General features: G+C 30.4%; 1 protein-coding gene across 1 annotated transcript in view; it reads right to left on the reverse strand.

Moving 5' to 3' along the window:
- Positions 1-27,700, reverse strand: part of LOC142319904 (adenylate cyclase type 6-like) — a 325,853-nt gene that overhangs the window by 170,580 nt on the left and 127,573 nt on the right. Inside the window, exon 2 of the mRNA XM_075357577.1 lies at positions 16,576-16,665. Coding sequence (XP_075213692.1) covers positions 16,576-16,665 — 90 coding nt within the window. The remainder of the gene's footprint in view (positions 1-16,575; positions 16,666-27,700) is intronic.

Raw genomic sequence — 27,700 nt, forward strand, 5'->3', positions numbered from 1 at the left:
AACTCGCCACAGGTTCCACAAGGTGAATTGAGGTGTGTATGTGTTCCTGCTCCCTACCGACTAAACCTAAACCCCCCACCAACTCCCCCTGACTGGGGCCAGACCAGCATTGAAGCATTACCACGGCCCGACGGGAGCTTTCGGACTCAGATATTCAGAGTCCCCGTGCGTCATCACCGTCGCCGATCTACGCCAGCGCGGACCATTGGACAGCTCAGCAGGGAGCTGTCTTTCACCCCTTCGTCCTCCGGTTGTGCTCTTCTGACACTCTCAGAAGACTTTTCCAGAAATTATCGGAGATATACGATATTTTTTTTAAAATAACGCGTTATCAAATAGAGAATAATTTTAGTATTTTATTATACGTTTTAACATAAAGTATTTAATCCACCGTCCCTATTATAAGGAATTTATAAATGTTTTTAACTTTTACTGTTACAACATATCAACAACCACTTTTATACTTGTCTAAATGAGGTCATTACCAAAGAAATCGTTTCTGGGCTTTGAAGACTAGTATAAATAATTAACTTGAACAGTATGTAACATTTTAACGTTATACAGTTATACAGTTTTCAACGTTTGTCATAAGGTAAAAGATAAATAATTTTTACCAAAAAAAATAAATCAGAATGTTGCCTAAAGAAATATTGTTGTAAAATGGGAGTGATCTTTTGTAAAATTTTACTAGTTTAATAGTATAGTAGAATAATAATAATAATATCATTAATATTTATTATTAAGCCCATTATATTTGCACATTAAGCCCATTCTCACCGGTTATTGCATTTTTATTTCATTAAAATCTATGGATGATTCATATTTTCGCTATATTTACAATATTTTTCGGTAGGGTATCTAGTTAATAAATGAAATCTTACGTTGTAGCCGGCGAAACCCATTAGCCGAATGGCTGTTAGAGCACTTTGCAGCCGCGTGTCCATTGTTTTGGTAGGATAATATACTCAATCGAGAAAAGAACGGACGATACCGTTCTGCGTCGTGCACGCCTACTGCAGCACACCTTCCACTAGGCAATTAAATTACGCATGTTATTGTTTCTTTTCATGGTATGAATTTTTGTAAAAGTAACTTATTCCAGAGGGACGGCAAGTTAATCGCATAATAAATTTGAGGAAAGGAGATGTAAGAATAAGATAGAAGAAAATGAAAGAGAGTGTATCACAAATTAAACAGCGAGTTAAGGATGGAAACACAAAAAGCTAGTAAAGGTGGTTGTTGGAAGACAACCGCAGTTACAATGATATTGAGGTTCTATCAAAGAAAGGGCGATACGATATGATGTACAGGAATGTGAGGAGCATTATATGGGATAAATGCTAAACTGAGAGAGACTGAGGATAAGGATGGTAAAATGCTACATGAGGGAAGAAAGTAAGAGAAACATGGAAGTAATACGTGTTGAGAGAAATCTGAGGAACTTAGCAAATAAAAAAGAACGGAGCAGTAGTTGAAGAGTATAAAATACCATCGATATTAAAATGTGAAGTAAATGTGAAAGCATTTAAAGAAATGAGGAATAAAAAATCGACTGGAGTTGATGAACTTCCCGTAAGTGCTTAGATGATTGTGACCTGAGAACTTTGTGGAACGTTAATGATACCGATTCCGAAGAAAACCGGTACCAGAAAATGTACAGAACACAGAGAATAATTTTGATAGCTGAAACCGCTAAAATGCTGTTCTTAGTATCCGGAGATTGGTAAGAATAATGGAAGAAAATGCGGGAGAGGACCAATTTAACTATAGTAAGGAGAAGGAACCAGAAATGCCATCGGGCTACTACAGGTTAGAGAGTGATATTTAGAAACAGGAAGAAAAATGAGTTTCACAGATTTAAAGAATGCATTTGAGAGAGTCAAATGAGAGTAAATGATGGAAGATTCTTAAAGAGAAAAGTAGAATAGAAAGGCAGAAGATTAATTAAAGAATTATACATGAGACAAAGCAGCAATAAGAATAAATAAGAATATGACTGACTGGTCGAGATGAAGAATATGAATCTAGGTCGAGATGTTAGGCAAAGATTCTGCCCTTCACAGGCACTGTTCAACTTTAAGAATAATTGTAGGAGGATTAAACATAAGAAGCACGTGATGATGAATAAAATAGTTTGCCGGTAAACAGACCTGGAGGAAGAAATAAAACGAGTATAGAATGAAAATAAACGAAGGAAAAAATAAAATAATGGAAGTAAAAAACAAAGAGGATTTACCGGTAAAGACAACCGAAGAAGAATTTAAAAAAAAACCTAAAGAATTGTAGATATCTGGGAGCTATGGTTAAAGAGGGCTGGAAGAGCACAATGGAATTAAAAGAAAGGATAACGATCGCAAAGGTAACTTCAGTCAGAAAAGGAAACTGTTACGTAATAAAAATCTAACCTTATAAGGAATGGGCTATGTATCAGTGTCTTCATGTTTGGAAATGAAACGTGGACGATGAAGAAGAGTTGGAGGGAGATTTAGGCTGGATGGAGAAGAATAGAGAAAATAAGATGGAAAGAAAAAGTGAGGAATGAGGAGGTAATGGACAAGATTAAAATGGAAAAAGAATTTATGCGGGAAGTACACAAAAGAAGAGGAAACTGATGAGGACTTGCAGTTAGAGAAAGTGGAATCTTGATAACTGCATCGGAAGGGTCACTAAAAGGAGAAAAGGAGCAGTGAGGATGAAGAATATAGTTAATAGACGAGTGAAGTTTAGAAAGTATTAGGAGACAGGGAAGGGAAGGCTTGGGACAGAAGCAGATGGAGACAACTGCGGCGTAAAGGGACCTGCCATCAAACAGAACACCAGATGATGATGAGAATTGAATTGGAGGGGCGAGAATTGGGGTTCGATCCAGTAATAAATTATCTATTAGCCGGAATAAGGGCGGTTTGTTGAACTTGTTTTAAATATATATTTTTTCTTTTTTCAATGAAAGTTACTGTTTGAGATTAAATCATTGTTCTGATTCAAACTTAGGCCTTTTTATTTAAGAAAAAAAATATGTCAGAAACTCCAACCTTACAGGTCAGAAATAGTTTTTTAGAATTTTGTTCTTAATATTATTTTTATATTAAAAAAAAAAAAAAAAAAAGGAGAGTAATTTAACTTTCGTTAAATATATTGAACAACTTTTGTCCAAAACATTTTTCATTACGTATGAAATTTTTTTCGGTAATTAGGTATTCTGTTTGAGGATGATTATCTTTTCACAGCGGAGTAATTATAACATAGGACCACAGCACTTATTATCATAATTATGACATCACATATTTAAAAAAGCTCGGCTAAAGCCGCGTTCGGAGAAATTCCTACAAATGTGGGTTGTTTCTAATGCACGCATTACACACAATTTAATTAAAAATATTCATCATTTTATTTAAATATAATATTTTTGTCGTTTATTTTATTCAATGATTATAACTAAAGCGCATGCGCATACCATATATTTAATTCGAGCAGGTGTGGGGCGGTATTAGCGACAACGTCAGCACTAACTAAACTAATATAATTTCACAACGTAGAACAAATTTCGCTTGTACAGTCGGCAGACTGGTGTAGCCGCGAGGGTTAACGCACCTTTTACCGAGCCAACCGGGCGATCGACTTCGAAACCCAGCCAAAGTTACGTTTTTACAGTTTAAATATTATTCATTTATTTAATTATACCGCTCACCTGTGACGTCACAACATAGCAGACGATTACAACAGCATTTTTTGGCGTGAGGGTGTGATTTTACAAAAGTTTGCTTTTTGCAGATATTGTTATTTTTTAAACGTTAACAAATGCGCCTAAGAAAAATATGACGTTAATTAGGCGAAATCTCGAGCTACTGGGAGTGACCTTGCTCTATAGCCTTCGCCCCCTGACCTTTTAAAATTTATTGACATCTGTGCCCCATATGTAGAAGTAATCTGACATAGTTTGGTAAAAATCGGTCCAGTAATTTTAGATGTAAGATTTCTTATTTTTGTTTTTTGAAATTATTTTAATTATTATTATGATTGTTGTTAGTATAATTCTTGTTATAATGATGATTTTAATTAATCTTTTGGTTGGAGACCAGTTGTACTATTAATAATTAATTTTTTTTTATAATTACTTTTTTAAATTTATTATTAATTTGTTTATAACTGATAAATTGTATTAAGGTGATTTAAAGGCCAACACCGAACACTCACATATGTACATTAACATCCGGAAAATTTCCCTCCGGTTTTTTTATGTACCTTTGGTGTCAAAACGTCAAGATCCAGTGAAAACCCCATATGCCAAAATTGGATCGATAACAATACTTTCAACAATTTACCGGTAGCAGTTTACTTGTAGAGCTATAGCGCTATCGAGACGGAAAGTAAAAAATAATAAATATCTCTTTATGAAACAAAGATGAAGTAGTAAATCAAAATATTTTTCTTACGATTAAATTCTTTACAGCTAAACTGAATATAAAAATTTCATGAATATAAACAATAATTTTACAGGAAATTATTGGGTTCATGGCATTAAAAGGGCGGTTGGCTTCTTGCTTTTTTTCAGATCCTTGTAGAAAGTAGAACAAATTTTTTATTTTTCAATTTGAAATTTAAAATTATTATATAATTGATTTCCACATCCAGATAAAATCAGCCGTTTTAGGAGTGTACAAAAAAAATTGAAAATTGTTTTGCAGTAAAATAAATTCAGTTGCTAATTAAACTGAATAGGTAATTTATTTTAAAAATATAATATAGTAATTAAATATATTTTTTAAATTATACCTTGAATACCTTTTTTATCTTGAATACCGTTCAGGATTAAAAAGTTGTTACTAATGATTGAAAGGAGGTAATGTGTATGTATCATATCATCACAGGTCATTTACGTTCAACGAACAAATTTCCTGCTATTGAAAAAGATTTGCATTCCTGAATGCTGGTTTGGGGTAACCTATGCAAGAGAACCAATAGAGAGTCTTGCTGTTGGAACGGGGATTTACCGAACCCATTAAAATATATACACAACGCTATTAGTACTTGTGTAATTTACCTCATTCATTTTAATGTGTTATGTAAATACTTGTGTTAAAAGTTGGACGGTGGTAATAGCGCATGTTGCTGCTATTTAAAAAATGGAATATGCATTTTTTAATTAAATAATTACGAAAATTGTCGATCTTTTTGTGTATTTTTAATCGTACCATACGTGACATACATATTGCTGGTTACTGAATTTTAAAATAAAGAAATCGTAGACGTAAATTAAGCTATTTTCTGATAAATTTGTTATTAAAATTCGAGAATGCTACGAAATATGTCGAAAGATTTACTGACTTGGTTGTTGACATTCCAGATGTAATCTATAACACTTTTTTTTTAAAATTAGTATACACAAGTAAATTTTTAAAATTTGAATTAAATATTAAATATAATAAAAATTCCTGGTACGGAAGCGTAAAATTGTTACTGTTCAAAAATATATAGTACACTACATTTACGTAGAGCACTATATTTCTGAAGTGTTTCTTTTCATAAATATAATAAAATATATAAAACTTTTAAAATAAATAGAATTTAAGAAAAAAAAACGCAACAAAATTCAATTGTACATAATTATTTTAAAACTTTGATGTGGACACTACATGACTTTCTTTGTTGTACGCTTATTAAATTATATATACACATTTGTAAAAAGTACATAAAATTTTATTTCACTAATAACTTCTTTCATATATTTTTTCAGTGGTTTTTTTTTATTGTTATTGAATTATTTATCGTAAAACATTTTTACAACGTCATATATTTAAATTAAAAAAAAAGTTAAAAAAAGGAGATAAAGTCGGATTCTAACCGATGTGCCTTCCCCTTTTAAGATCCAAATTTTTCATTAATTAAAAATTTATTTGGCTGTAACTCCGGAACCAATGAAAATAAGTACCACTTAACATACGGTTCAAAAGCTCTCAATGAAGACTTATTACTGTAGTTAAGAAAAAGTCCAAAATATAATTTTTGGGGATTTTTGGTACTTTTGGCCCAGTCGATTGCAATCAAAAGGGGAGGTACACAACTAGATTTTACAGCAGTCCTAAATCCAAAATTTCAACATACTAAGGGTAATCGTTTTTCAGTTATGCGAGATATATTCGTACTTACGTACAGACGTCACACCGAAACTAGTCAAAGTGGATTGAGGATGGTCAAAATGGATATTTCAGTTGAAACCTGAAAACTGAATTTTTTCGCGATTACAGTAATCGCCGATCTTCGTGGCGGTATGGTAGTATCTCAGCCTTTCATCCGTAGGTCCTGAATTCGAATCCCGATCAGGTATTTTTCGTACAGTACGAATTAAAAAACAAAAAAAATTACCGACATCATGATGCGCTAAAAAGTAAGAAATAATTTCTTCCAAATAGTTAATTCTTTGGCACTTTACTTTAATCGGCGTCTTCTACAAAATCATTTCTAGGATATAATATAAATTTGTTCTTCATATTATACTTCATAAAAACCAATACCGTTATTATAATTCAGGGTAATTGATGTTTATGTGTTTTTATTGCTTTTCCGTTTGCGATTTTTCGTGTTTTTATATACGCCATCTATTAGTCCATTCAATAAATATAATTTATTTTGGAGTCGATTAAAAAAAGTGTCTAAAAAATTAATTATTTGGACGAAATTATTCCCCACTTTTTAGCGCATTTTGCTGTCGGTTCCATTTCAAAAAAAAAAGAATAATTATCTTTAAACAATTTTCTGTCTGATTAATAACAATAAGTTATTGGGCGGGGTTAAGATGGTCCTTTTTGGTGATATAATTCAGCTGCCTCCGGTCAAAGGCCATTTGGTATTTTATTCAAACCACCTTGATATGAAGCACAAATAAATTTGTAGCATCAGTTTTAATTTTGTGAACTAACAATAAACATGAGACCATGTTCCCATGAGAACATGAGACGTTGAAGTTCATTGATTTATTTAATAATTTGAATTTTGGCGAAGTTACAAGTGACCGATTCGAAATGCTTTGCGGAAGAAGGAGGCTACCGTTAACAGACGAATTTGCAGATTGTAATGCTGTAAGATTATTCCAACTATTAAATTAGCTGATGAATACAATAGTAATATGATTAATATAATATCAAACACAAATAGAGTTTATACTATTAATGCTATTGATGAATCACGAGAAGCTGCAACATATGGGAAAACTCCCCACGGGAATGTTATTCCGGTAATTGTCAATATCTGTGGTGGCCTGTTGCATTACGTGAATTGACAGAGGGTTCAAGAGTTACCTGAAGGCGTATTACATATTGATTTCTGATTTTCAGACCGATATTTTCTGTCTAAAGAATTTTTTAAACATCATGGTACCACCGTGAAAAGCAGCTGCGTCGATTGTAACAAAATTTATTTCAGTCGGATTAATAGCGAAAAAGTTATGCGTGAACTAACATAAAAAAATGTACGAGTAAAATACATAATCTCCTTTTTAGAAGTTAAGATCTTCTAAGACCTTGTAAGAAGGTTAAAAAGATGAAAAATCCCTTTTGGCACGCCGGAAGACGGAGGTAGATTTCACAGGTGCTAAGTAGAAGATAAAAAAGATTTCCACTTTAAAGTTAAGAGAAACTTCAAATTTACTCAATACGACAACGGTTGCATGTAAAAAAGGTTTCACATGTTTAGCATACGACAAGCCCCATGTTCTTACAATTCCAGCAACATTTTGGTCGACCCTTGCCGTAAGGGTTGGTCATATCAAAACTTGTTTCAGACAAACGTTTTTGGTAATGTTTAGAGGACTAACGACCACTTTAAACCGATTCGATACTGTACATATTAAGGGAGGTATGATTTTTTGTCTTCAAAACCACATTTTTCCACCCTTTGGGCCAATGGTTAGAGATATTAAAAACTAAAAAAGATAAGTTTTGGGTCTTTACCCAAAAAATAGTAGGAACTTTAAACGAATTCGATATTATACTTGATAGAAAAGTTATAGCGATATTTTTTTTTTCGTTAATGTCTTCTTATTTCTACCCGCATGGTCCGATTTTGCCATTAATGAACTCGACCGAGATTTTGGGTCGTTATATTTTATGTATAAATTTGAAAGTGATTGGGGGAAAATTACGGCAGTTATTGTGTCCACAAGAAAGTGAAATATATATATATATATATATATATACAAATGTATTTTTAACCTTTTGAACTGACGGTGGATTTGGGGTCTGGGGGATGTGAAACGTGAAAATATGTTGACATTTTCTGGAAGACGAATGAATCATGGTACCGATTAGAATAGATATCTTTCTTATGAAATCTATTTGTATTTATAAAGATGGGAAAAGGAATTCAAAGTAATCATGTAGACCACTGTTAAAATTAAGCTAGGCTTTTCTGGTGTGAATTGCATTATTATTTTTTTTTATCTTAAGATCCTACCTAATCTATCTTATTAAATTTTTTGCATTGAAATGGTTTTGAATATGAAAATGATTCAGGCTAATATACATCGTACGCTTTAAAAATATAAATTAGTCAATTTATATTTATATTTATGCAATCATTTTTAAATCGTTTATATAATTGTGTGATTTAAGCTATTCACAAAAGGAAATATCTTATACAAAATAAAAAAGCAATCCATTGAAATCGGTTCATAATGCATTAACATAAATAAAAAAAAAATCATATAGGTCAAATCAAAAGAACCTTTTTCTTTTTATTAAAATCTGCTAGAAGAAAGTTAAATAAAGGACTAACAAAACAGTAAACATTGAAATTATAAGAAAAATCGTAGCCTACTCTTGGTTCGTAGGAGCTACGCTGTAAAAGATTAAGATAAATTCTACCTAGCTTGAGAGACTGCTACTTGTCATTTATTTTCGTCTACTTAACCTCTTGTGGATTCTTCTTTTTAGACATATTACATAATAAAGTCTGTATTTTTATATCTTATTTAAGTTTGCATTCTATTATCTCTTTTCAGTTAATAATTAAAAATGAATTTTCTAATTTTATATTCTATATTGAAATATAGAAGCCGAGATTTCATTTGGAAAAAGAACAGTTTTTTCATTAATTTAATTAAAAATTAATTCTTACTTTTTAGTTGCGCGTAACATTTTGAACACCTCTCATATAATGCCGTGATTTCCACAATATTCAGATCAAGTAGATGAAGTTACCGTAGATAACAGTGTATTTAAATATTTCTTTTTATGATTTAATTACAGATTTAATTAAATTATTTAAGTAAATATGTATTTTAAGATTTTTTTACAGTATAGTTATACTGTGTAGATATGCAAAATATAAAGGAAAGTGTGCTGAAAGGCTCAGATTTTCCATGCCGAAATTTTTGTAAATTTTGATGTTTCATAATCTTCTCTAATAAAAAAATTAAATTTTTATATTGAAAAATTCTGGAAGAATATACGTATGTTTACGGCCTTTCATCAGTAGGTCCCGGGTTCGAATCCCGGTCAGGTATGGCATTTTCACACACGCTACAAATCGTTCATCTCATCCTCTTAAACAATACCTAACGGTGGTTCCGGAAGATTATTTATGCAATTTAATTTTGGTTACAGTTGGTCAAAGAGGGCAGAAAGATTTGGACATCGAGGTTTCCGTATAACAAAATTTTACTCGAAAGGTAAGTTATTTTTTCATATCATTTAAAGCTTCTTAGTTAGTTAGCTAAGGTACTTTCTGGTGGAATTTGTTTTTATTCAAATCTATAAAGGAGTGAGAGAAAAACACTTTTCTATTTTCTTCAGACTAGATTAACTAATTTTTTTCATACGTTGTAGAAATTTTCTCATTTATTCCTTAATTTGATCACATATTTAAAAAAAATTACGTGATTTATTTTGAAGTCGGTTAAGGTATGATAGGGGTAGTCTATACTTACGGATAAGCAAATATTTTGATATGGTTTGTCATAAAATTATGAAATTTTGTGCGGTGAATTTGGTATCAGAAATGTAATTATTGTAATTTTGTTTGAGATGCATGTTTTTTTGTGTATTTAACAGTTATATATTAGTTTTAATAAAGCCGTTGTTTATGTGTGATTAATGAAGCCTTTTATCATGTTTTATATTGTATTATTACTACTATATTTATTTAGAAAAGATGGACTGCTTTTTAATATATTTGGGCAGTAAGGTAACGTCAGATGGACTATCAAAAAAAGAAATATTGAGTCTTATCAAACAGGTTAAGTGGATTTAAGAAAAATTGTAATTATTCATTTCAAACAACCATAATGGTAGCCTCATAAGAAGAGGCTGTTTAAACCTTTGTGTGGAGTGTGTTTTGTACGGAAACAACATGAATTCTTGGACGGAGGAGGAAACTTAAAACTTTTGAGATATAGTGCTAGCGCAGATTGATGAAGTTCCAGGATATAAACAAAGTAATTTATGAATAAGTATTAAAAATGGTTGGCACTAATAAACTTTGCCTCTTGATCAGGTTAAAATAAAGAAAGGTCCACTGCGTTGGCCATTTATTAAGATATAACGGGTTGATTAAAACTGTATTAGAAGATTTAGTGGGAGGAAAAAATACTAGAGGAAGACCGAGGCTTAAGTATATCAAAAAGATTATGAAAAACATAGAATTTAGAACTTATAAGGAGTCAAAGAGATTTGTGAAAATCGGGAATACTGAAGATGAACTACAAACCAATCCTAGAATTGTCAATAAAAAAACGAAAGAAAACTGTTATTTTATCAAAACCATATATATGTTTTTTGGATGATTAATCAACCGTATAATCTTCGAAGGATGTGCATGGGAATATAAAATGGAAAAATGCCATGACTGAGACCAGGATTCGAACCCGAGATCTCCGGATGAAAGGCCAAGACGCAAAGAGAGAGGTTTGATCTACGCATGTTCTTGATCTACGCATGTTCAGATAAGTGGAATATGATTTTAATATATTTTTAATTTTGAGATTATTGGTAATTAAATCGCGATATTAGCCAGTTAAATTACAATCGATATAATTGTTTCAATCTCTTATAAAGTGTTACGCGTTTAATAAGAACATATTTTTTTCGATATTGACTTATTTTAGGAAGATATAATTATTAATACGAGTGATTGGAAAACGACTTCATAACTTTAAAAAACAAATTATAAACTAAATGATGACTTAACTGATACGGTTGAGGTCACTTTTATAGAAAAACACATCAAGTTTATCTCCCAATATCCACTTTGATTCGATAAGGCTTCCATTTGTAATGCGACATATATCCCACTTGAAGTCGAATTCATTTCAAACTGCAGCCAGGAAGTCGGGCGTTACCTCAGTAGCTGCGGCATTAATTCGAAGTCTTAAGCTAAGACTTCGAATTAATGCCGCAAGATCATCAGGCAAAGGCGGTACATAACCGATAATTAATGAAACCCCCACAAGAAGAAAATCTGCGGGGTCAAATCTGGGGAGGGACGTGGCCATGCAATTAGACTTACACGACCAATCCAGTGACCTGGAAATCCAGTATCAAGATAATCTCTTACTTCTAGGCGGTAGCGAGGTGGTGATAGTAATGGCATCTATTACTAAAATTCTGAAGTACAAAAAAAAAATTCTGAAGTACGTCCATATAACCGATATCGTTTACGGTTGCCTCCTGGAAGAAGGACGGGCCGTACAGCCATTCTTTGTTTAGGCTTTTCTACCAAAGCAAACGATGCCAAGTTTCTTGAGAGTTTTCGCTATTCCATAATCGGCTAGTAGTGGGTGTTCACCTTGCCGCTGATGTGAAACTTGACTCATCATTAAAAATTTAATTGTCTAAAAATTTATCGTTATCTGCAATTCCGTCCATCATTTCCATACAAAACTACAGCCGAGAAACTTTGTCGTTATCTGTAATGCCAAATAGTCTTTTGTGGAATTCCAGCTTTGCATTTGCACGTCGAGTTGAGTTCTTCGGACTGCGTGCAAAGCTTTCTTTGAGTTGTTCCACAGTAGCTTCAGGGACGCGTGGGTGTCCTGCTAAATTTGTATGTTTAATAGAACAAACTGTCTTAACCGAAGGTTTGGTGCCAAGAGTAAAATTACGTTGATCTGTAGTTGCTGAACGCAAATCATGAGTTCAAAACACACAGCGAGCACGTTTCGGATCAGTAAATGTATATACACTTTAAGCAACAGTGGTGTGAAAGCGCTAGTGGCCGATTACGCTAATGTACTCCGCGAGTGAAAACTTGTTTTGCTACGAAATGAGATCTAAATCGAATCTGTAGGGTAACTGAACAAATTTTTATATGCTTTTAAAGTTGTGAAGTTATTTCTAAATCGCCCAAGTAAAGTAGTTTAAAAGATCGCATTGTCGTAGAAGGGAAGTGTATAAAAATGAAGACAAATATTTTGCTTCGAAGTGTAAATGTAATGTATTGTCTTTTGGGTGGATTGAATTTAAATAAATTTTTTTACGAATATATTTATCGGTGAAAAGAATGTAAGGTAGTGGTTTTAAAATTTAAAATAATTATTGTGTCCTTAGCTCGTGAAACAAGGAGATATATCTAGTAGAGGAATTCGGTATAATAAGTGAATATATCTTAAAGAAAGGGAGGTGAAATGGATCCTTAGGGTATACCATATAAAGAAATGTATGATAATTCTGATTCTTTATTACGTGTGAAGTTCTATGTAACTGTAAAGGGAACGCTTAAATGTTTATTTTTAATTTCTGTTAAAGTTTTTAAAAATATAGTAACGTACTAAAAAAACAAGTATAGAAATTACTTATTAAAAAAGTTTAACATCCTTTATTTATACATGGGAAATATTTATCTAACCTCATTGATCTTTAAACCGTGTATTATCCTTTCGAGATACCTAAATTATCTGTAGTCTGCCTATGTTTTTCCAGGGTCAAGGCTACTTCTCGCAAAAACCTGAGGCTAATTAGAAATTACTCGACTAAAGAACATGTTATTACTGGTTCACTGGTTTAATTTCTTTCAATACGGTTTGGATAGCTTTGATAATGTGATTTAAAATTTTACTTTTATCTTTAGCATCGTTAAATAATATTTTACCATTTTTGTGATCTATTTCATTATTTCTCTTTAATTAACTGTTAAAAAAATAAAGTTCTTTTTTTATAAAATTTGTTTTCGTATCGAATATCTTACTGATGTACTGATGAACATATTTTACAACTAACTGTTAATAATTTCAGATGTAATTTACTCTTTCTGGGTTTGATTACTAATAAAGCTTAAACTTTACTAATAAAGCCTTTTTTCGTAAGCTCATTTTTATTTAACATGTATTTATTGAACTCAAGCCTGTGTTAATTAAAAGAATAAAAATATTTGATCGTTTAAATATGTGTGTTTAATAATCGATCATATTTCATAATTTTATTACTTTTTATTTTTTTAGTTACAGCATATTATAACAATATTTGGTAAAGAATTATTACCGTTTTATATAATAATGTAACTATCCAATATCATTATTTTTCTTCTTTCATTTTTTAAGTGTATTTACGTTTGTATAAAACTTTAATAATTATTACTGTAATTACGTGTAGGTTCTTGAGATAAATATTAATTATCTGTATTTATTTATTCGGATTTTATCGGTGTGTTTTATGTGCAGTTTAAATTATTCATAATTTATTGTGTCTTCATTTCATGAATATGTTATGTAATTACGTTACCTTTGTTAGTTATACGTCGTAGAAAGATATTCATTTTCATCTCATATCTCATAAAATTAGAAAAAAAATTCATTTTTCAACTTTATATTTTATTTTATTTTTTAAACATTATCAAACTGATTCAGGAGGAAAGGGAAATAATTTGGTAACCGATTCTAGAGTTTAAAATAAGGAAAAAGGTTTATGAAAACATATGTCTGAAAACTCGTTATTATCGAGTTATAGACTAGCGAAATATTTCGTCCAGATTTCAGTTCCCCAGGTGAAATGAGGTCATATTGAAAGTTTTTAAGGCGTTAAATTAATTGTATTATTTATTGCTAAATTCTCACATTGCTAAATTAATACAGTGTAAACCACAGTGAGTATTTCTTATTGAAGTAGATTAAAAGTATTTTAATTTTTCAAAGGTTTTAAATTATTGCACTAAAAATATAACTATAAAACTATAGCTATAACTATAGTTATAAAAATATAACTATAAATAACAATGAATTTACACCACTTACAGTGATATGTTACGGTAATTTTGATTAATCCAGTAATTATGTATAATTATCGTTGAATTTGATTAATCGCCTCCCAAGGTTGAAGAATAATAAATATAATTCGTATATTTAACGTCAATTAGACGAGATTAGCGAGCGAAACGAGCGTAGGTTATGTTTGGTTCGGTCGGCTATGATAATTTAACCAAACATAATCTACGCTCGCTTCGATTGCTAACCTCGACTAATTAACAGTAATGCTTTGATATTTAAATAATAAAGTCAGTAATTACTGCTTACAGTTATTTTAATATGTAAAATATTTTAATATGGTGAATATGTAAAATGACCAGTATATTTAATAAATTACTGTATATTTACTAAGTTCTTCAACATTGGAGGCAATTAATCTCAAATTCACCGGTAATGATGCATAATCATTGGATTAATCAAATTTACCGTAGCAGATTCACTTTTCAACTCGTTTCCTTGCATTTTCTGTGGCCAACTTCTTATCTTCGCGTTCCTTTATGAGTGTTGCAGCATTGAAAATGCGAGCGGACTGTTCACCACTTGTATCTACTTTTTGTTTGTATACCTCGCATTTCACCCATCCCCGTAAACAGTAATCAAAGGGAGTAAGGTCCGGTGATCTAGATGCCAATTTGCCGGCCTCTACGTCCAATTCATTTATTATCTGTTCGAATAACTAACCGCTTCGGTGTAATACCTCAGTTAGGTGTAATTACTATGTATATATATATATATATATATATATATATATATATATATATACATAGTAAGGTATATATACATAGTATATATATATATATATATATATACATAGTAATTACACCTAACCTATTGATTAAATATTCATTTTAGTAAATTATAATGATCATTACATATTTAACGTTTTAGTTTTAGTTGTATTAAAAGAAGATAACATTGTTAATGAAAGTGTACATGACAGAATGACATCTAAATTTAGACTGAATAGTGCATTAATAATAATGAATTACTAATATGAAATATTAGCTGAAAACAGGCCAGCTGAGTATACAAATTTATTTACTTTTACAAAAGAGTAAGAAGAACGAGACAGTTTATGTATTTATAAACTAAGAAAAAAAAGAGAGTGAGTCTTAACACCATCTAAGAATATTTTTATTTCTTTCTGTAACTGTTGGTCCTTCAAGTTGATAGTACATTTCAATTGGTTTCAGCAATGAAACATTTTCAAGCGCTAAAAGAAAGTCATTTTGTAAAAATTTCCGATAATTTTTCCCCGTGATACGTTCTATTACGAAAGGTCCTCCTTATTAATTACAAGTGTTGTTAATTTTTACAAATTTATAATATTTTTTCATTAGATTTTATTCTGTTTTGTTTTTAATTATAGAAGTTGATATGTTTTTTGCTTTTGATATACTTTATTTCAACAATGTTCTCAGAATTAAGTTCTCTACAAGATTTGAAAATAAAATTTAAGCATTTATTAGTCATTTAACAAAGTTATTGTAAAAAATATGTGTTTTTCGTCAACGAATTTTTTTACGTTGGGTACCATGAAAACTACGGAAAATAAGTTCTGTTACGTGTTTTATTATTTTTTTTCAGATGAAAGATCATAAGAAACAAAAACGTTTATTTCATATACTGTATAATGCCTTAAAAATTTCAATATGACTTCATTTCATCGGGGAACTGAAATCCGGTCGAAATTTTTCGCTAGCTGTAACTCAGTAGCACGCGTTTTTGGATGTATGTTTGAATAAACCCTTTTTCGTATTTTAAGATGCAAAATCATTTCCCAAATTATTCCCCTTTCCTCCTCAATCACTCGGCATATAATATTAATAATGATTCGCCTTACTGCTTTTTGATTCTTACGTATTCTCTTGACAGTTTTTGTAACGATCACTTCTTTATCAGAAGAGTTGTATATTTAGTAAAAAAAAAAAAAATAATAAAAAATTATTAATTTTTAAAACATGGGAAAAATATATGTACCTTTTTCCAGTCCTTTGATACTATCGGTAACGTTTTAAATTCTAACTATACTAATGAGCGCTTTCATAGCGATTTATATTTTAACATATAAACTATAAATGACGTAACAGATATCAAACACAGGATATTTTACATATTTCAATGTTATAAGACACTGTGATAAAATATATGTATTAGGAAAATAAAGGTAACGATTATACGAGACAACAAGCCAGTGAATTTGATTTGGTATCTGTACAAAAAAATTACACTTCTTAATTCACTGAAGTAAATTAATAAATCTACTGCAGGATTTATTATGAAACCAACAAACAATGTGCAGTGGTAATCTTAAGATACGTTAATCTGTAATAAAACTGACTTACCTCATCGAAGGCGGGCCGGCGAGCCGCTCTTAAACTTAGTCTTTTCTTCCAGTCCCGCCTGGGGTTCTGACCGGAAGGCAGCCCCGCCATCTAGAATAAAAACAGTATTTTGTAGTAAATAATATATACAACCACAGAGTAATAATTATTGATACAGTTATTTATTAAATTTCTGATTTTGTTAAGAGTTGTATTGTTTAACCTGTGCTTTACACTCACCTCTCCATTGAAACATAATCGATTGTAAATACAATTACACCATTATTGTATATATAATTTTTTTTCGTAACAAAATTTTGTAAAGAATGAAAAATCTCTCGCAAGGTAAAGGAAAAATCTGGTAAACTTTTATAATTATTTGTGGTGGATTAATCTTACATTGCCATTCTTTGGAGTGGATGAACCTCTATTTCCCTTGTGTATAATATGACATAATGGAATTACAGTATATGATTAGGTGCAAATGATGACCTGTGCGCAGGTGTGAGCTACTTTATTTAATATTTCTAAAAAGGAAATATACAAATTTAAACTATTTTAAAAATAAATAGTAGTAACTAAAAGTTCCTACATAAATAAATAAATAAAAGTTCTTACAAACAAGCACTTGATTGTTAAAGATTGAGATCAATTAAAATTTAAAGTGATCTTATAAAAACGACGAAAAAATAAAAAAAAATAAACATAATAATACTATAACAAATGAGCATCCGCACCCATGAATTAAAATTCAATATTGTAGATTTAGTAATATGTAGAAGATACAAGAATATGAAGATAATGTAAATAATATTTATACTGTAGATAATTTATGTATAATTGAAGACCAATTGCTAACATTCGGAGGAACCAAACAGCAACAGTAATAATTGAAGAACATAAGAAAGAAGCCGTAATAAAAAAGGGGGTCCGACAAGGATGTGCCCTATCCCCGTTACTTTTTAATCTTTACATAGAACTAGCAGTTAATGATGTTAACAACTTAGATCCAGAGTAACAGTAAAAGGTAAAAAGATAAAGATGCTACGATTTGCTGATGATATAGTAATTCTAGCTGAGAGTAAAAAGGATCTAGAAGAAACAATGAACGGCATGGATGAAGTCCTACGCAAGAACTACCGCATGAAAATAAACAAGAAAAGAAAGTAATAAAAAATGTAGTAGAAATAATGTAGGTGGACCACTGAATATAAAAATAGGAAGAGAAAAAATTACGGAGGTAGAAGAATTTTGTTATTTGGGAAGTAGAATTATTAAAGATGGACGAAGCAGGAGTGATATAAAATGCCGAATAGCACAGGCGAAACGAGCCTTCAGTCAGAAATATAATTTGTTTACATCAAAAATTAATTTAAACATAAGGAAAATATTTTTGAAAGTATGTGTTTGGAGCGTAGCTTTATATGAAAGGTGAAACTTGGACGATCGGAGTAACTGAGAAGAAAAGATTAGAAGCTTTTGAAATGTTAAAATTCAGATGGGTGAATAAAGTGACTATTAAAGAGGTGTTGCAGCAAATTGATGAAGAAAGAAGAATTTCGAGAAATATAGTTAGAAGAGACAGACTTATAGGCCGCATATTAAAGCATCCTGGAATAGTCGCTTTAATGTTGGAGGGACAGGGAGAAGGGAAAAATAGTGCAGGAAGGCAACGTTTGGAATATGTAAAACAAATTGTTGGAGGTGTAGGATGTAAGGAGTATACCGAAATGAAACGGCTGGCATTAGATAGGGAATCTTGGAGAGCTGCATTAAACCAATTAAATGACTGAAGACAAAAAAAAATTGTACATTTTTATAATTAGTATATCGTATAAATTGGAATAAAATGAATATTATTATGTCTTAATGTTGTTAACACTATTTTCTAACAATACAAAATAATGCTAAATAATCTTAGTATTAATATTATGACTGTAATTGTAAAGTTACCCTTAATAAGTTGCCTTCTTTAGTTTGAATTAGCTCCCTTATACGATAAAAAACCAAAACGTTCTTAAGAATTAGTTGATTATGGATAATTTAGACGGGATGGAAAAACATGTTTTTAGAATAGCGATCTTACACATTATTTGTCTTTATCTACTTATCTATTTCTTTAAGGAGTTTTGAGTTCTAACAATTTCAGACAAGCATTTTATGAGTATTGTTTTCAGTTTTTATTCTCAAAATATTCTGATTGTCATATTGTTTTTAGTAGTCAACCTAATTGTTTTCCCCTGTCTTAGGATATATCCTTATCTCGGAAAATTGCAGAAATTTCGACGTATTGTACAGCTCGTTGACTGATTCGATTGAAATAAAATTTTCCTGTAAATAATTAGCTAATTTTGTTTTTTAGTTTCGTTAAAAACAGTTTAATCGTTTCTGACAGACAGGAAGCAGATAAAATTTCTAAAAATAATTAATTAAAAAATATATATATTAAAGGAAGTCTACTAACAAAGTTTGTACGTTTTCAAAGTGCAGAAAAACGTACCTACAAAGAAGTTGGTATAATAAATTTGACACCTTTACTTCATTCATTACAGAGTAGTGCGTGACTACTACATAAGAATTGAAGGATGGAAGGCTATTTACAGTATAATGTTTTCTTTTTAGAAATGATAATTTAGGTCAGAATAATATAAAATATTCTGAAAACTTTTTATTAAACCTTCTCCGTTTGTGTAATGATGTTTTAATAACCATTTTTGTGTTAGATGAAAATTTGTGTGTATTTTTTACCTGTGCCGGTCACTTAACCTGAACATATCCGCTTCTTGTTATACTGTCGATTTTCTGATTCATATGCCTTATTATTTAAAGTTTTTTTGAGCCTGCTATAAATTTCATTTCTTTCCAATTCGTCATAAAACCTTTTCATTTCGTGTACCTAATATTCTACTTAATTAGATTCTTCCCCAATAGTAATTTTATTTTCATACTATATTACTTTATGTTATTTTCAATAGATCTGGAATGTTTATTACTTGGTATTTTCTAAAACTTGTAATACATTGTTTATAAATTCAAATTTCCTAACGACAAAAAGGCTACGAGTCAAATTTTCTTGCATTTACGAAATAAAGAGAGGTTTCGAGCAAACTTATTCACTGTTTTGTTGATGTTAAAGTTACCTTTAGATGCTATTGTTATATGCAGTTTTACATATTTTTCTAACACTAATCTGGAATCTTAATATTAATTATTTAATAGAAGTTGACCCAGCAATGCTTCGCCATCCAGATTTGAGTATATATATATATATATATATATAGATTAAATGAACAGAAATGAAAGTTCGATAAGCATTAAAAAACTGAACATTTCGGAACATCACAAAATTTAACCTTTCCCTTTTTCCCTTCTTCCCTTTTTTCTTCTTCCCTTTTTTCTTCTTCCCTCCTTTCCTTTTCCCCCTTTTTCCCTATTTCCCTTTTTCGTAAAAATATTTATTTTCACGTAACTAATATTAGCCTAATATATATTCTAATATGAGTATATATTAATGCTAATATATATTCTGAATATGAGCCAAATCGAACCATAAATGCAATTTTTCCAAATATCTTGACCCCCAGCGCCACCTAGCGGGTCCACACTAATTCAGAAACCTTCGCGGGCGTGCGCACAACTCACCAAGTTTCATCTCAGTCGGATGAATGGTATAGGAATGCATACGAGACAAACAAACATTCATTTATATATATACTTGCAGGCCCGGCAATGCTTCGCAATTGCTAGATTTGAGTATATATATATATATATAGAGAGAGAGAGAGAGAGTGTGAGAGGGATTAAATGAACACAATTGAAAGAGTTTGATAAAACATTAAAAAACTGAATATTGCAGAATTCACGAAATTTAACCTTTCACTTTATCCCTTTTTTCCCTTTCCCCCTTTTCACAATTTCTTATTTTCTCTCCCCTTTCCAATTTCCCTGTTTTAATTTTCCTCTTTTTCCGTATTTCCTTTTTTTATTTTTTATTTTTTTCCCGCGTGTCCAGTAGTGGTATGATAGTAGTAGATAGATAGTATGGTATGGTAATAGTATGTCCTGTAGTTTTTTTTCTATAGCGGACACACATACGGACATTGCCTTTTATATATGTAGAAGAAGAAAGTCTGTATATTTCTTTGTTTATTTCGTAAATATCTCGACACCGGCGCCATTTAGCGCGTATATTTTTTACAAAAATGTTTCTTTTCATGTAACTAATTTATATTCTGAATATGAGGCAAATCGGACCGTAAATACAATTTTTCAAAATATCTGGACCCTAGCCCCTTAGCGGGTCTAAATTAATTAAGAAACCTTCGAGAGCGTGCGTACAACTCACCAAAGTTTCATCGCAATCGGATGAACGGTATAGGAACGAATACGGGAGAAACAAACATTCATTTATATATGTAAGATTGCATGTCGAAACTAATTTTTTATTCCAAACGTTTTATAAGATTATATCGCTTGTATGATTTTTAAAAATATAGCAATAAATTATTTCAAATATGTTAAACGTAAACATTATAATATATAATTTAACGTCGTTGTAAAAGGAAATTCCATTCGGAGGTCCTGGATTCGAATCCCGGTCAGGCATGGCACATTTCATACGCTACAAAAATTACATTTCCATATCCCACGCACAAGCTTGAAGCTTATGTAATAATATCAAGCCCCCCCCCCAAAAAAGTCATTGAAAAAGCAACTTTAAGTAGGAGGTGCTTGAAAAAGTGAAGGGCCAGTCTAAATGAATATACGTTGTGTCGCATATTTAAAGTTACTTTTTTCGATAACCAAAAAAAAGATATCGAAAAAGACAAAAGAAATTTTTGTAGAAAATTTAATCTGAAATCCTGCAAGTGGTTGCTGAATTCGAATTGACCAAAGGTTTGGCTATAGTAAAGTTGAATATCGCTAAGGATCGTAATTCGGTTGTTACCGTAAGCGATTTAAATGGTCACCATCTTGAAAAGGTGAGACATTCATGACGGCAATATCAGTATGTTCTTTCCAGGTATAAAAGCTGTGTTCATGCAAAATTTCATCTCAATCGATCGAGTAGTTTCTGCGAGAAAGAGTAACAGATTCACAGACACCACTAGATTTTTATACATATAATAGGTTAGATAATTACATTGTTTATTTTTGTTTTCTTTTTGACATATCTCCAAGTTCATTTCATTTTTTTAAACCTTGCGTATGAATCATCCTGGTTGATTTTATAAGTATAATATAATTTTTATTGTTTTATTTGTATAAACTATTTCATAAGGTGGGTATATCATCATTTGCATTTCAATGAAAATTAACCTTGCGTTTAACTCATACTAAAAAAAAAAAGTAATCAAAACTAACGATAAATTATGATATATGAATATAGAAATAAATGTAAAATGTTGTATTAGCACAATCTAAAAACAATTTTATGACAAAAATGTTTAGTTATATTGTAAAAAATATGAAAGGAAGTAAATCCTGCTAAATCTCTATATCGTACATTATTCTACGACAAGAAACTTTTCATCCAATATACAATAGTAATGAACCTAATCCGCGATTTTTCATTGTTAAATAATTAAGCATATACTTTGAGAACTTGGTTACTTAAATGGGAACTTAATTGAGAACTTGGCATATTAAATTAAAACGCTAAATACTTTCTTAAACAGAAAAATATTTTATATTCTTCGTTATTCTTGTAAAAGATTGAAAATCTGCTGTATTTTAAAACCTTTTGTTGTAATAAGTTTGGTAAATTTACTCAATTCCCAGTAAAAATAATATTGCTCTCTAACAAGTTTCTCATTCCAAAGTCGTCAGTCTAATCATACAGTTCTTGTGCTGCGTAGAATGTACGAAATGAAACTTTGCATGAGGACTTGAAAGAATTTTACGCATGAAATACTGTAATGATAATTTTAAAAGCGATTTCGTATGAAATTAAATAAAAGATAAAAACCAAATCATACCCCAACTTGACTGTCTTTGCATTCTTATAGTCTTTCATGACTGCTAAGAAAATCTTGAATATATTAAAATAATGATTTATTAAATTTTGTAAAAAGGATGATAAATTGGTGACAAATTATGAATTATAGTTCTTTTAATAATCACCGTCAGCCCATTTGTAGATTCTATAACATTTTTATACAGGAGAAAATAAAAAAAAAAATTATACTAGGATACATTGTTTGTAAAAATACAAAAAAAAAACTGTCAAGGTATTTCATGACTTTTGCGAATATTAATAAATAAATTAAAAGAGTTAATTTTAATATTTCAATTAAATATTAATATTTAATATATTATATGTTGCTATAATTTAATTTTAATATTTTATATATTTAATATATTATATTATTTAGTATATTTTTTTTGGTTTAGAAACTATTTGGACCTAAAAGATTTGTTAAAACCTGATGCCCCATTTTTAATACGATCATCATACTTTCCTATTTGATATCCTAACTGTATTCACCGCGAAAGTAAAAATATAAAGATGCAAATATTATATGTAAAAACGTTTGTAAAGAGCTGATATAAAAGAAAATTATCTGACAATTTTCTTCAAAATACGAAATGAAAATATTAAAGAAAATACAAACATAATAAACATTAAAAAAATGTGTAAACTACAAGTATATGATACACAATTTTATAAAATCGTTGGCAACAAAAATAGTTAATAAAATCTTTGTACAGTAATTTTTATTTTTACTTAAACAGAATGAAGGTGGGGAGAAATGTAGGAAGAGAACAAATAGTATCAATGAAAGGGTTTCCAGTGTGTTTCCATTTCTAACTTCTTGGCCAATTCCCTTCCTGAACGAATTTAACTTACCTCCAAGGTTCACAAAACAATACTACAAACTCAAGGGATTTTCGATAAAATTTTCCAACAGTCCAGGTGTTTAAAAGTTGGTCATGCACGCACTCACACTCCCCTTTGTATCTTTTTCTTACCACCCGTGCACGCACGCAAGCACACACTCACTCAATCATTCACGAACTCATAAACACAAAATAAGAAATTTTTTAGGTGTCCAAGTTTTCATTCAATTTATTTATTACGTATGTTTTAAGCACCTCAACTGCAAAAGATGGCCGGCCTCCGTGGCGCGAGTGGTAGCGTCTCGGCCTTTCATACGGAGGTCCCGGGTTCGAATCCCGGTCAGGCCTGGCATTCTTACACTCGCTACAAATCATTCATCTCATACTCTGAAGCAATATCTAACGGTGGTCCCGGAAGTTAAAAAAAAAAACTGCGAAAGATGAGACTTTTCATTATTATTTCTTTTTTAAAGTTTCAGAGGTATCGACTGCTGCAGTCATTAGTCAAAAATAAAAATTACACTTTTCTACATAAAAATAAAACTTCCACATCAAAAAGAAAAATTACGTTGCCCTGCTTGTTAAAAACACAAGCGACATAGTCAGTAGACTAGTCTTGTCATAACAGATCATCCAGAAATAAACTTGGCAAGGTATATTACAAAAACCCCCAAAAGAAACACAATATGACAAGGGTGTAAAAGGCTCTTGTCACTTAAAAAACACTTCAAATACAAATCAACTTTCAAACCATTTTTTTACGAAATTTTCTCAGTACTGTAAAAGCATTTATTATACCAGTACTAAAGCCTGGTAAAGACAAAACCGATCCCTCAAGCTACCGCCCTATTTCTTTAACAAGCCTGTTGTGTAAAATAATGGAGATAATGGTAAACCGCAGGCTTGCATTGTATTTAGAGAAACATGGATTTCCTTCTTCAGAACAGTGTGGTATCCGACAAGGACGATTTTCCATTGAGGGCAAACTGATGACTGTGTTGTGTTATCAGATTTTAGAGGATCTAAAAGATGATCTCCGGTAAAATCGATCAGTACTCGGATTGGAGGAGGTCATGTGGCGACCGGGATCGTCACAAGGCGGGTGTCTGTCGTCACGGCGGGTCAGGATATATAAAAACAAAAGTTTTTCATTAAGGAGTGACTGAATTTGATATGATTTCGATATAGCAAGATGTTTATCTTTGCAATTTTATTTTAATACGATTAACGCTATACATCAATTTATGTTTATTTTCTTTCTTTTCTTGTGTAGTAATTTGTATTTTTTTGACGTCACTTATTAATAATTATCGGATAGGTAAGAGCATGTTTTAAAGTTTTATTGTTGTTTATGCACTTCATCGCATTTAGAATAGGCATACCCCTTCCCTGTTTGGAGTAGCTAACTCTTCATAGAGGTTGGGATAGCTGTAAGGGTCGATATGTAGGCGATCTAAAAAAATATTATTATAAAAATTATCATAGTAAATAATTTTATCCTGCGTTTATTATATCATTCGTATTCTCGAAAACAAATTAAAACTTTTTTAATTCTTCTATTTTCTCCGTTAAAGATGTAGCAGCTTATCTATTTATTTACCTTTCCTTTTATCAGATAAAAAAAAAATAATAATTTCTCTAAAGTTTAATCAACCGTAGTTTAGATTCTTTTTGTAATGTAAAAATAAATGCTCTCATGGGTACATACACACTAAAATATTTATCAAATATTTTAGTATCCTACGAACCCTAAAATACTTCGAGAAATACAAAAAAAAATTGAAGGTTGAAATTATTTTTGAATCTATATTATGGTTTTCTGTTTTATCTATTAATATATCGGAGGAAGTAAAAAGTATTGAAAAATATTTCCGCAAAATTTCATTGAAGAAATCAATGCGTACTGGTATTTATTAACTTGTAAAAATATCATTTAATTAAACATATTTTAATATAAATAGCATGGGCAGGGAGACAGAAATAAAATTATTGATTTGAAAAAATATATTTTTATTTGAGGTTTAATAATTTTTTTAGAAAATTATTATAATATTTTTTTCAAACTACTTTTTACTTCATAAGGTTTTTAAAGTAAAATGTCAACTTTAAAATGTTTGAAATTATTATTATTATTATAAATATTAATTACTTGTTCTAATAATACCTTCTAGATAATTTAACTCTGTAATTAGTGTACTTATTAAAAATAGAATACCTGTATATAAAACATTTTCAATTTCTTCGCTTACCTTTGCAAAGCAAGTTTATTTACGTACTTGCATATCTGTAAAAAAAAGTAGCTTTCTCAGAGTATCTCAAGTAATTATAACAAATATTCTTTTAGATTTTTAAATATCCTAAGGCAATTATAAAATTCTGAAAAATGTTTTACATATCTTGTGTCTTGAAAGTAATATTTAATTAAAATATTTTCTTTTACATGTAATTTTTTAATCCTGGAGACTATTTTTAATTTTGTTATTAATTATAATGATAACATAAATATAATAAGAAAAATAATAATAAAAAAAATAAAATAATAATAGAAATATGTTTATCTTGCAATGGGAATGGAAAAAAGATTCTAATAATAATTTTTTTAAACTTTGTTAAATATTTACAAATATTTAAAAATATTTTTTGATCTTAAGTTTGACAATTAATTTTATTGACTTTTCTCGTTATAATACTTCAAATATATTTGAATAATATTATTGGAATCAAATAGTAAACAATGATAACGAAGAAATAATGTAAAATATTTTCTAATCGTCCGTGTAGACAATACATTTTTACAAAAAATCCGCTTAAGTTTACAGGAAAAAAATTTTAAGAAAATGTATTTAGTACAAAATTAAAGAATAATCACCGAAATCTGTCCTTTGGTGGAGACTAAGGCTTGAATATATTATTTTTTATATATACATATATAATCAATATACGCAAGATTATATACATTTATTATCCTGGGTTTGTGTATGCAGATATATGAAGGATGTACAAAAAAGAATATCGGAATTTTAGAGTTATTTAATATATTTTAACTTTAAATTCAGTAGTGAATCACAAATGAAATAAAAGAGTAATTCTTGTAGTTTTTCCCTAAAAATGTTCAATGTTTTCAGTGCTCCTTTCGTCACGCGGCACGCATCAAAGTGATAGGAGAGTTCGTTCTCTACTTTAACCAGCATGTCTGGAGTCATGAAACCGACTGTAGCACCAATTTTCTGCTTCAAATTGGCGCGGTTAGTACGTAGAGATGGTAAACATGATCCTTAAAATCCCAAAGGAATAAAATCACTTGGGGTCAAATCGGTTGACCTTGGAGGCCACAAGCTCTATCATCGAGTTCATACCGATCGATCCAGCACTCGGTTGGTATGAACTCAATCCCGATCCGGGATTGGTTGAATAACGGATCCCGTACGCATTCAACGATCCCATACACAATGTCAATAACGAGGAGCACATCTTGAGCCAGTAGGCTTCTGTTTTAAAGCAAGATGAAATAGATCCAAATAGATCGTCGCTTAAATGAGTGCAGGTAATTACAAAATGAGTATTAATAAACTAGAAAGTGAAAAATAAACTAAAAATTATGTACAAGAAAATCAAATAAATTTCTTAAACATGGTTTCCGCTGATATATTTTAATAATAAAAAATAATTCAAATTTTTTTTAACCACCTTATCGGCAAAAAAGGTATAAGTTCTCAAGATCTTTCGGTTTTTTCAAACCATCCCTGTAGATTAAAAATATGTCAAAAATTAAATTGAGTACACACTCATTACTGTTTCAATGTCAACAGTATACTGAAGACAATATAGTGAATCTTGGTGGAATAAAATATAAATAAAGGAAACCGTGTTATCAACTATGATATTTTAGTTGTTGATGATTATTATCTCTGTATTTGTGTTTAGGACATATTTAAATAATTTATCTGCTTTAAAAAGTTTTGTTCATTAATTAAATTTTTATGGTTACTTTTTTTTGTCTTTAGCCATTTGAATGGTTTGATGTAACTCTCCAAGATTCCCTATCTAGTGCTAGTCGTTTCATTTCACTATACCCCCTTCATCCTACATCCCTAATAATTTGTTTTACATATTCCAAACGTTGCGTGCCTGCACAATTTTTTCTTTCTACCTGTTCCTCCATATTAAAGCGATTATTCCAGGATGCTTTTATATGTGGCCTATAAGTCTGTCTCTTCTTTTCACTATATTTTTCTAAATGCTTCTTTCTTCATCAATTTGCCGCAATACCTTTTCATTTGTCACTTTATCCACCCATCTGATTTTT

The sequence above is a fragment of the Lycorma delicatula genome, chromosome 2 (genome assembly GCF_047948215.1).
Source record: "Lycorma delicatula isolate Av1 chromosome 2, ASM4794821v1, whole genome shotgun sequence".
Taxonomy (NCBI): Eukaryota; Metazoa; Arthropoda; class Insecta; order Hemiptera; family Fulgoridae; genus Lycorma; species Lycorma delicatula.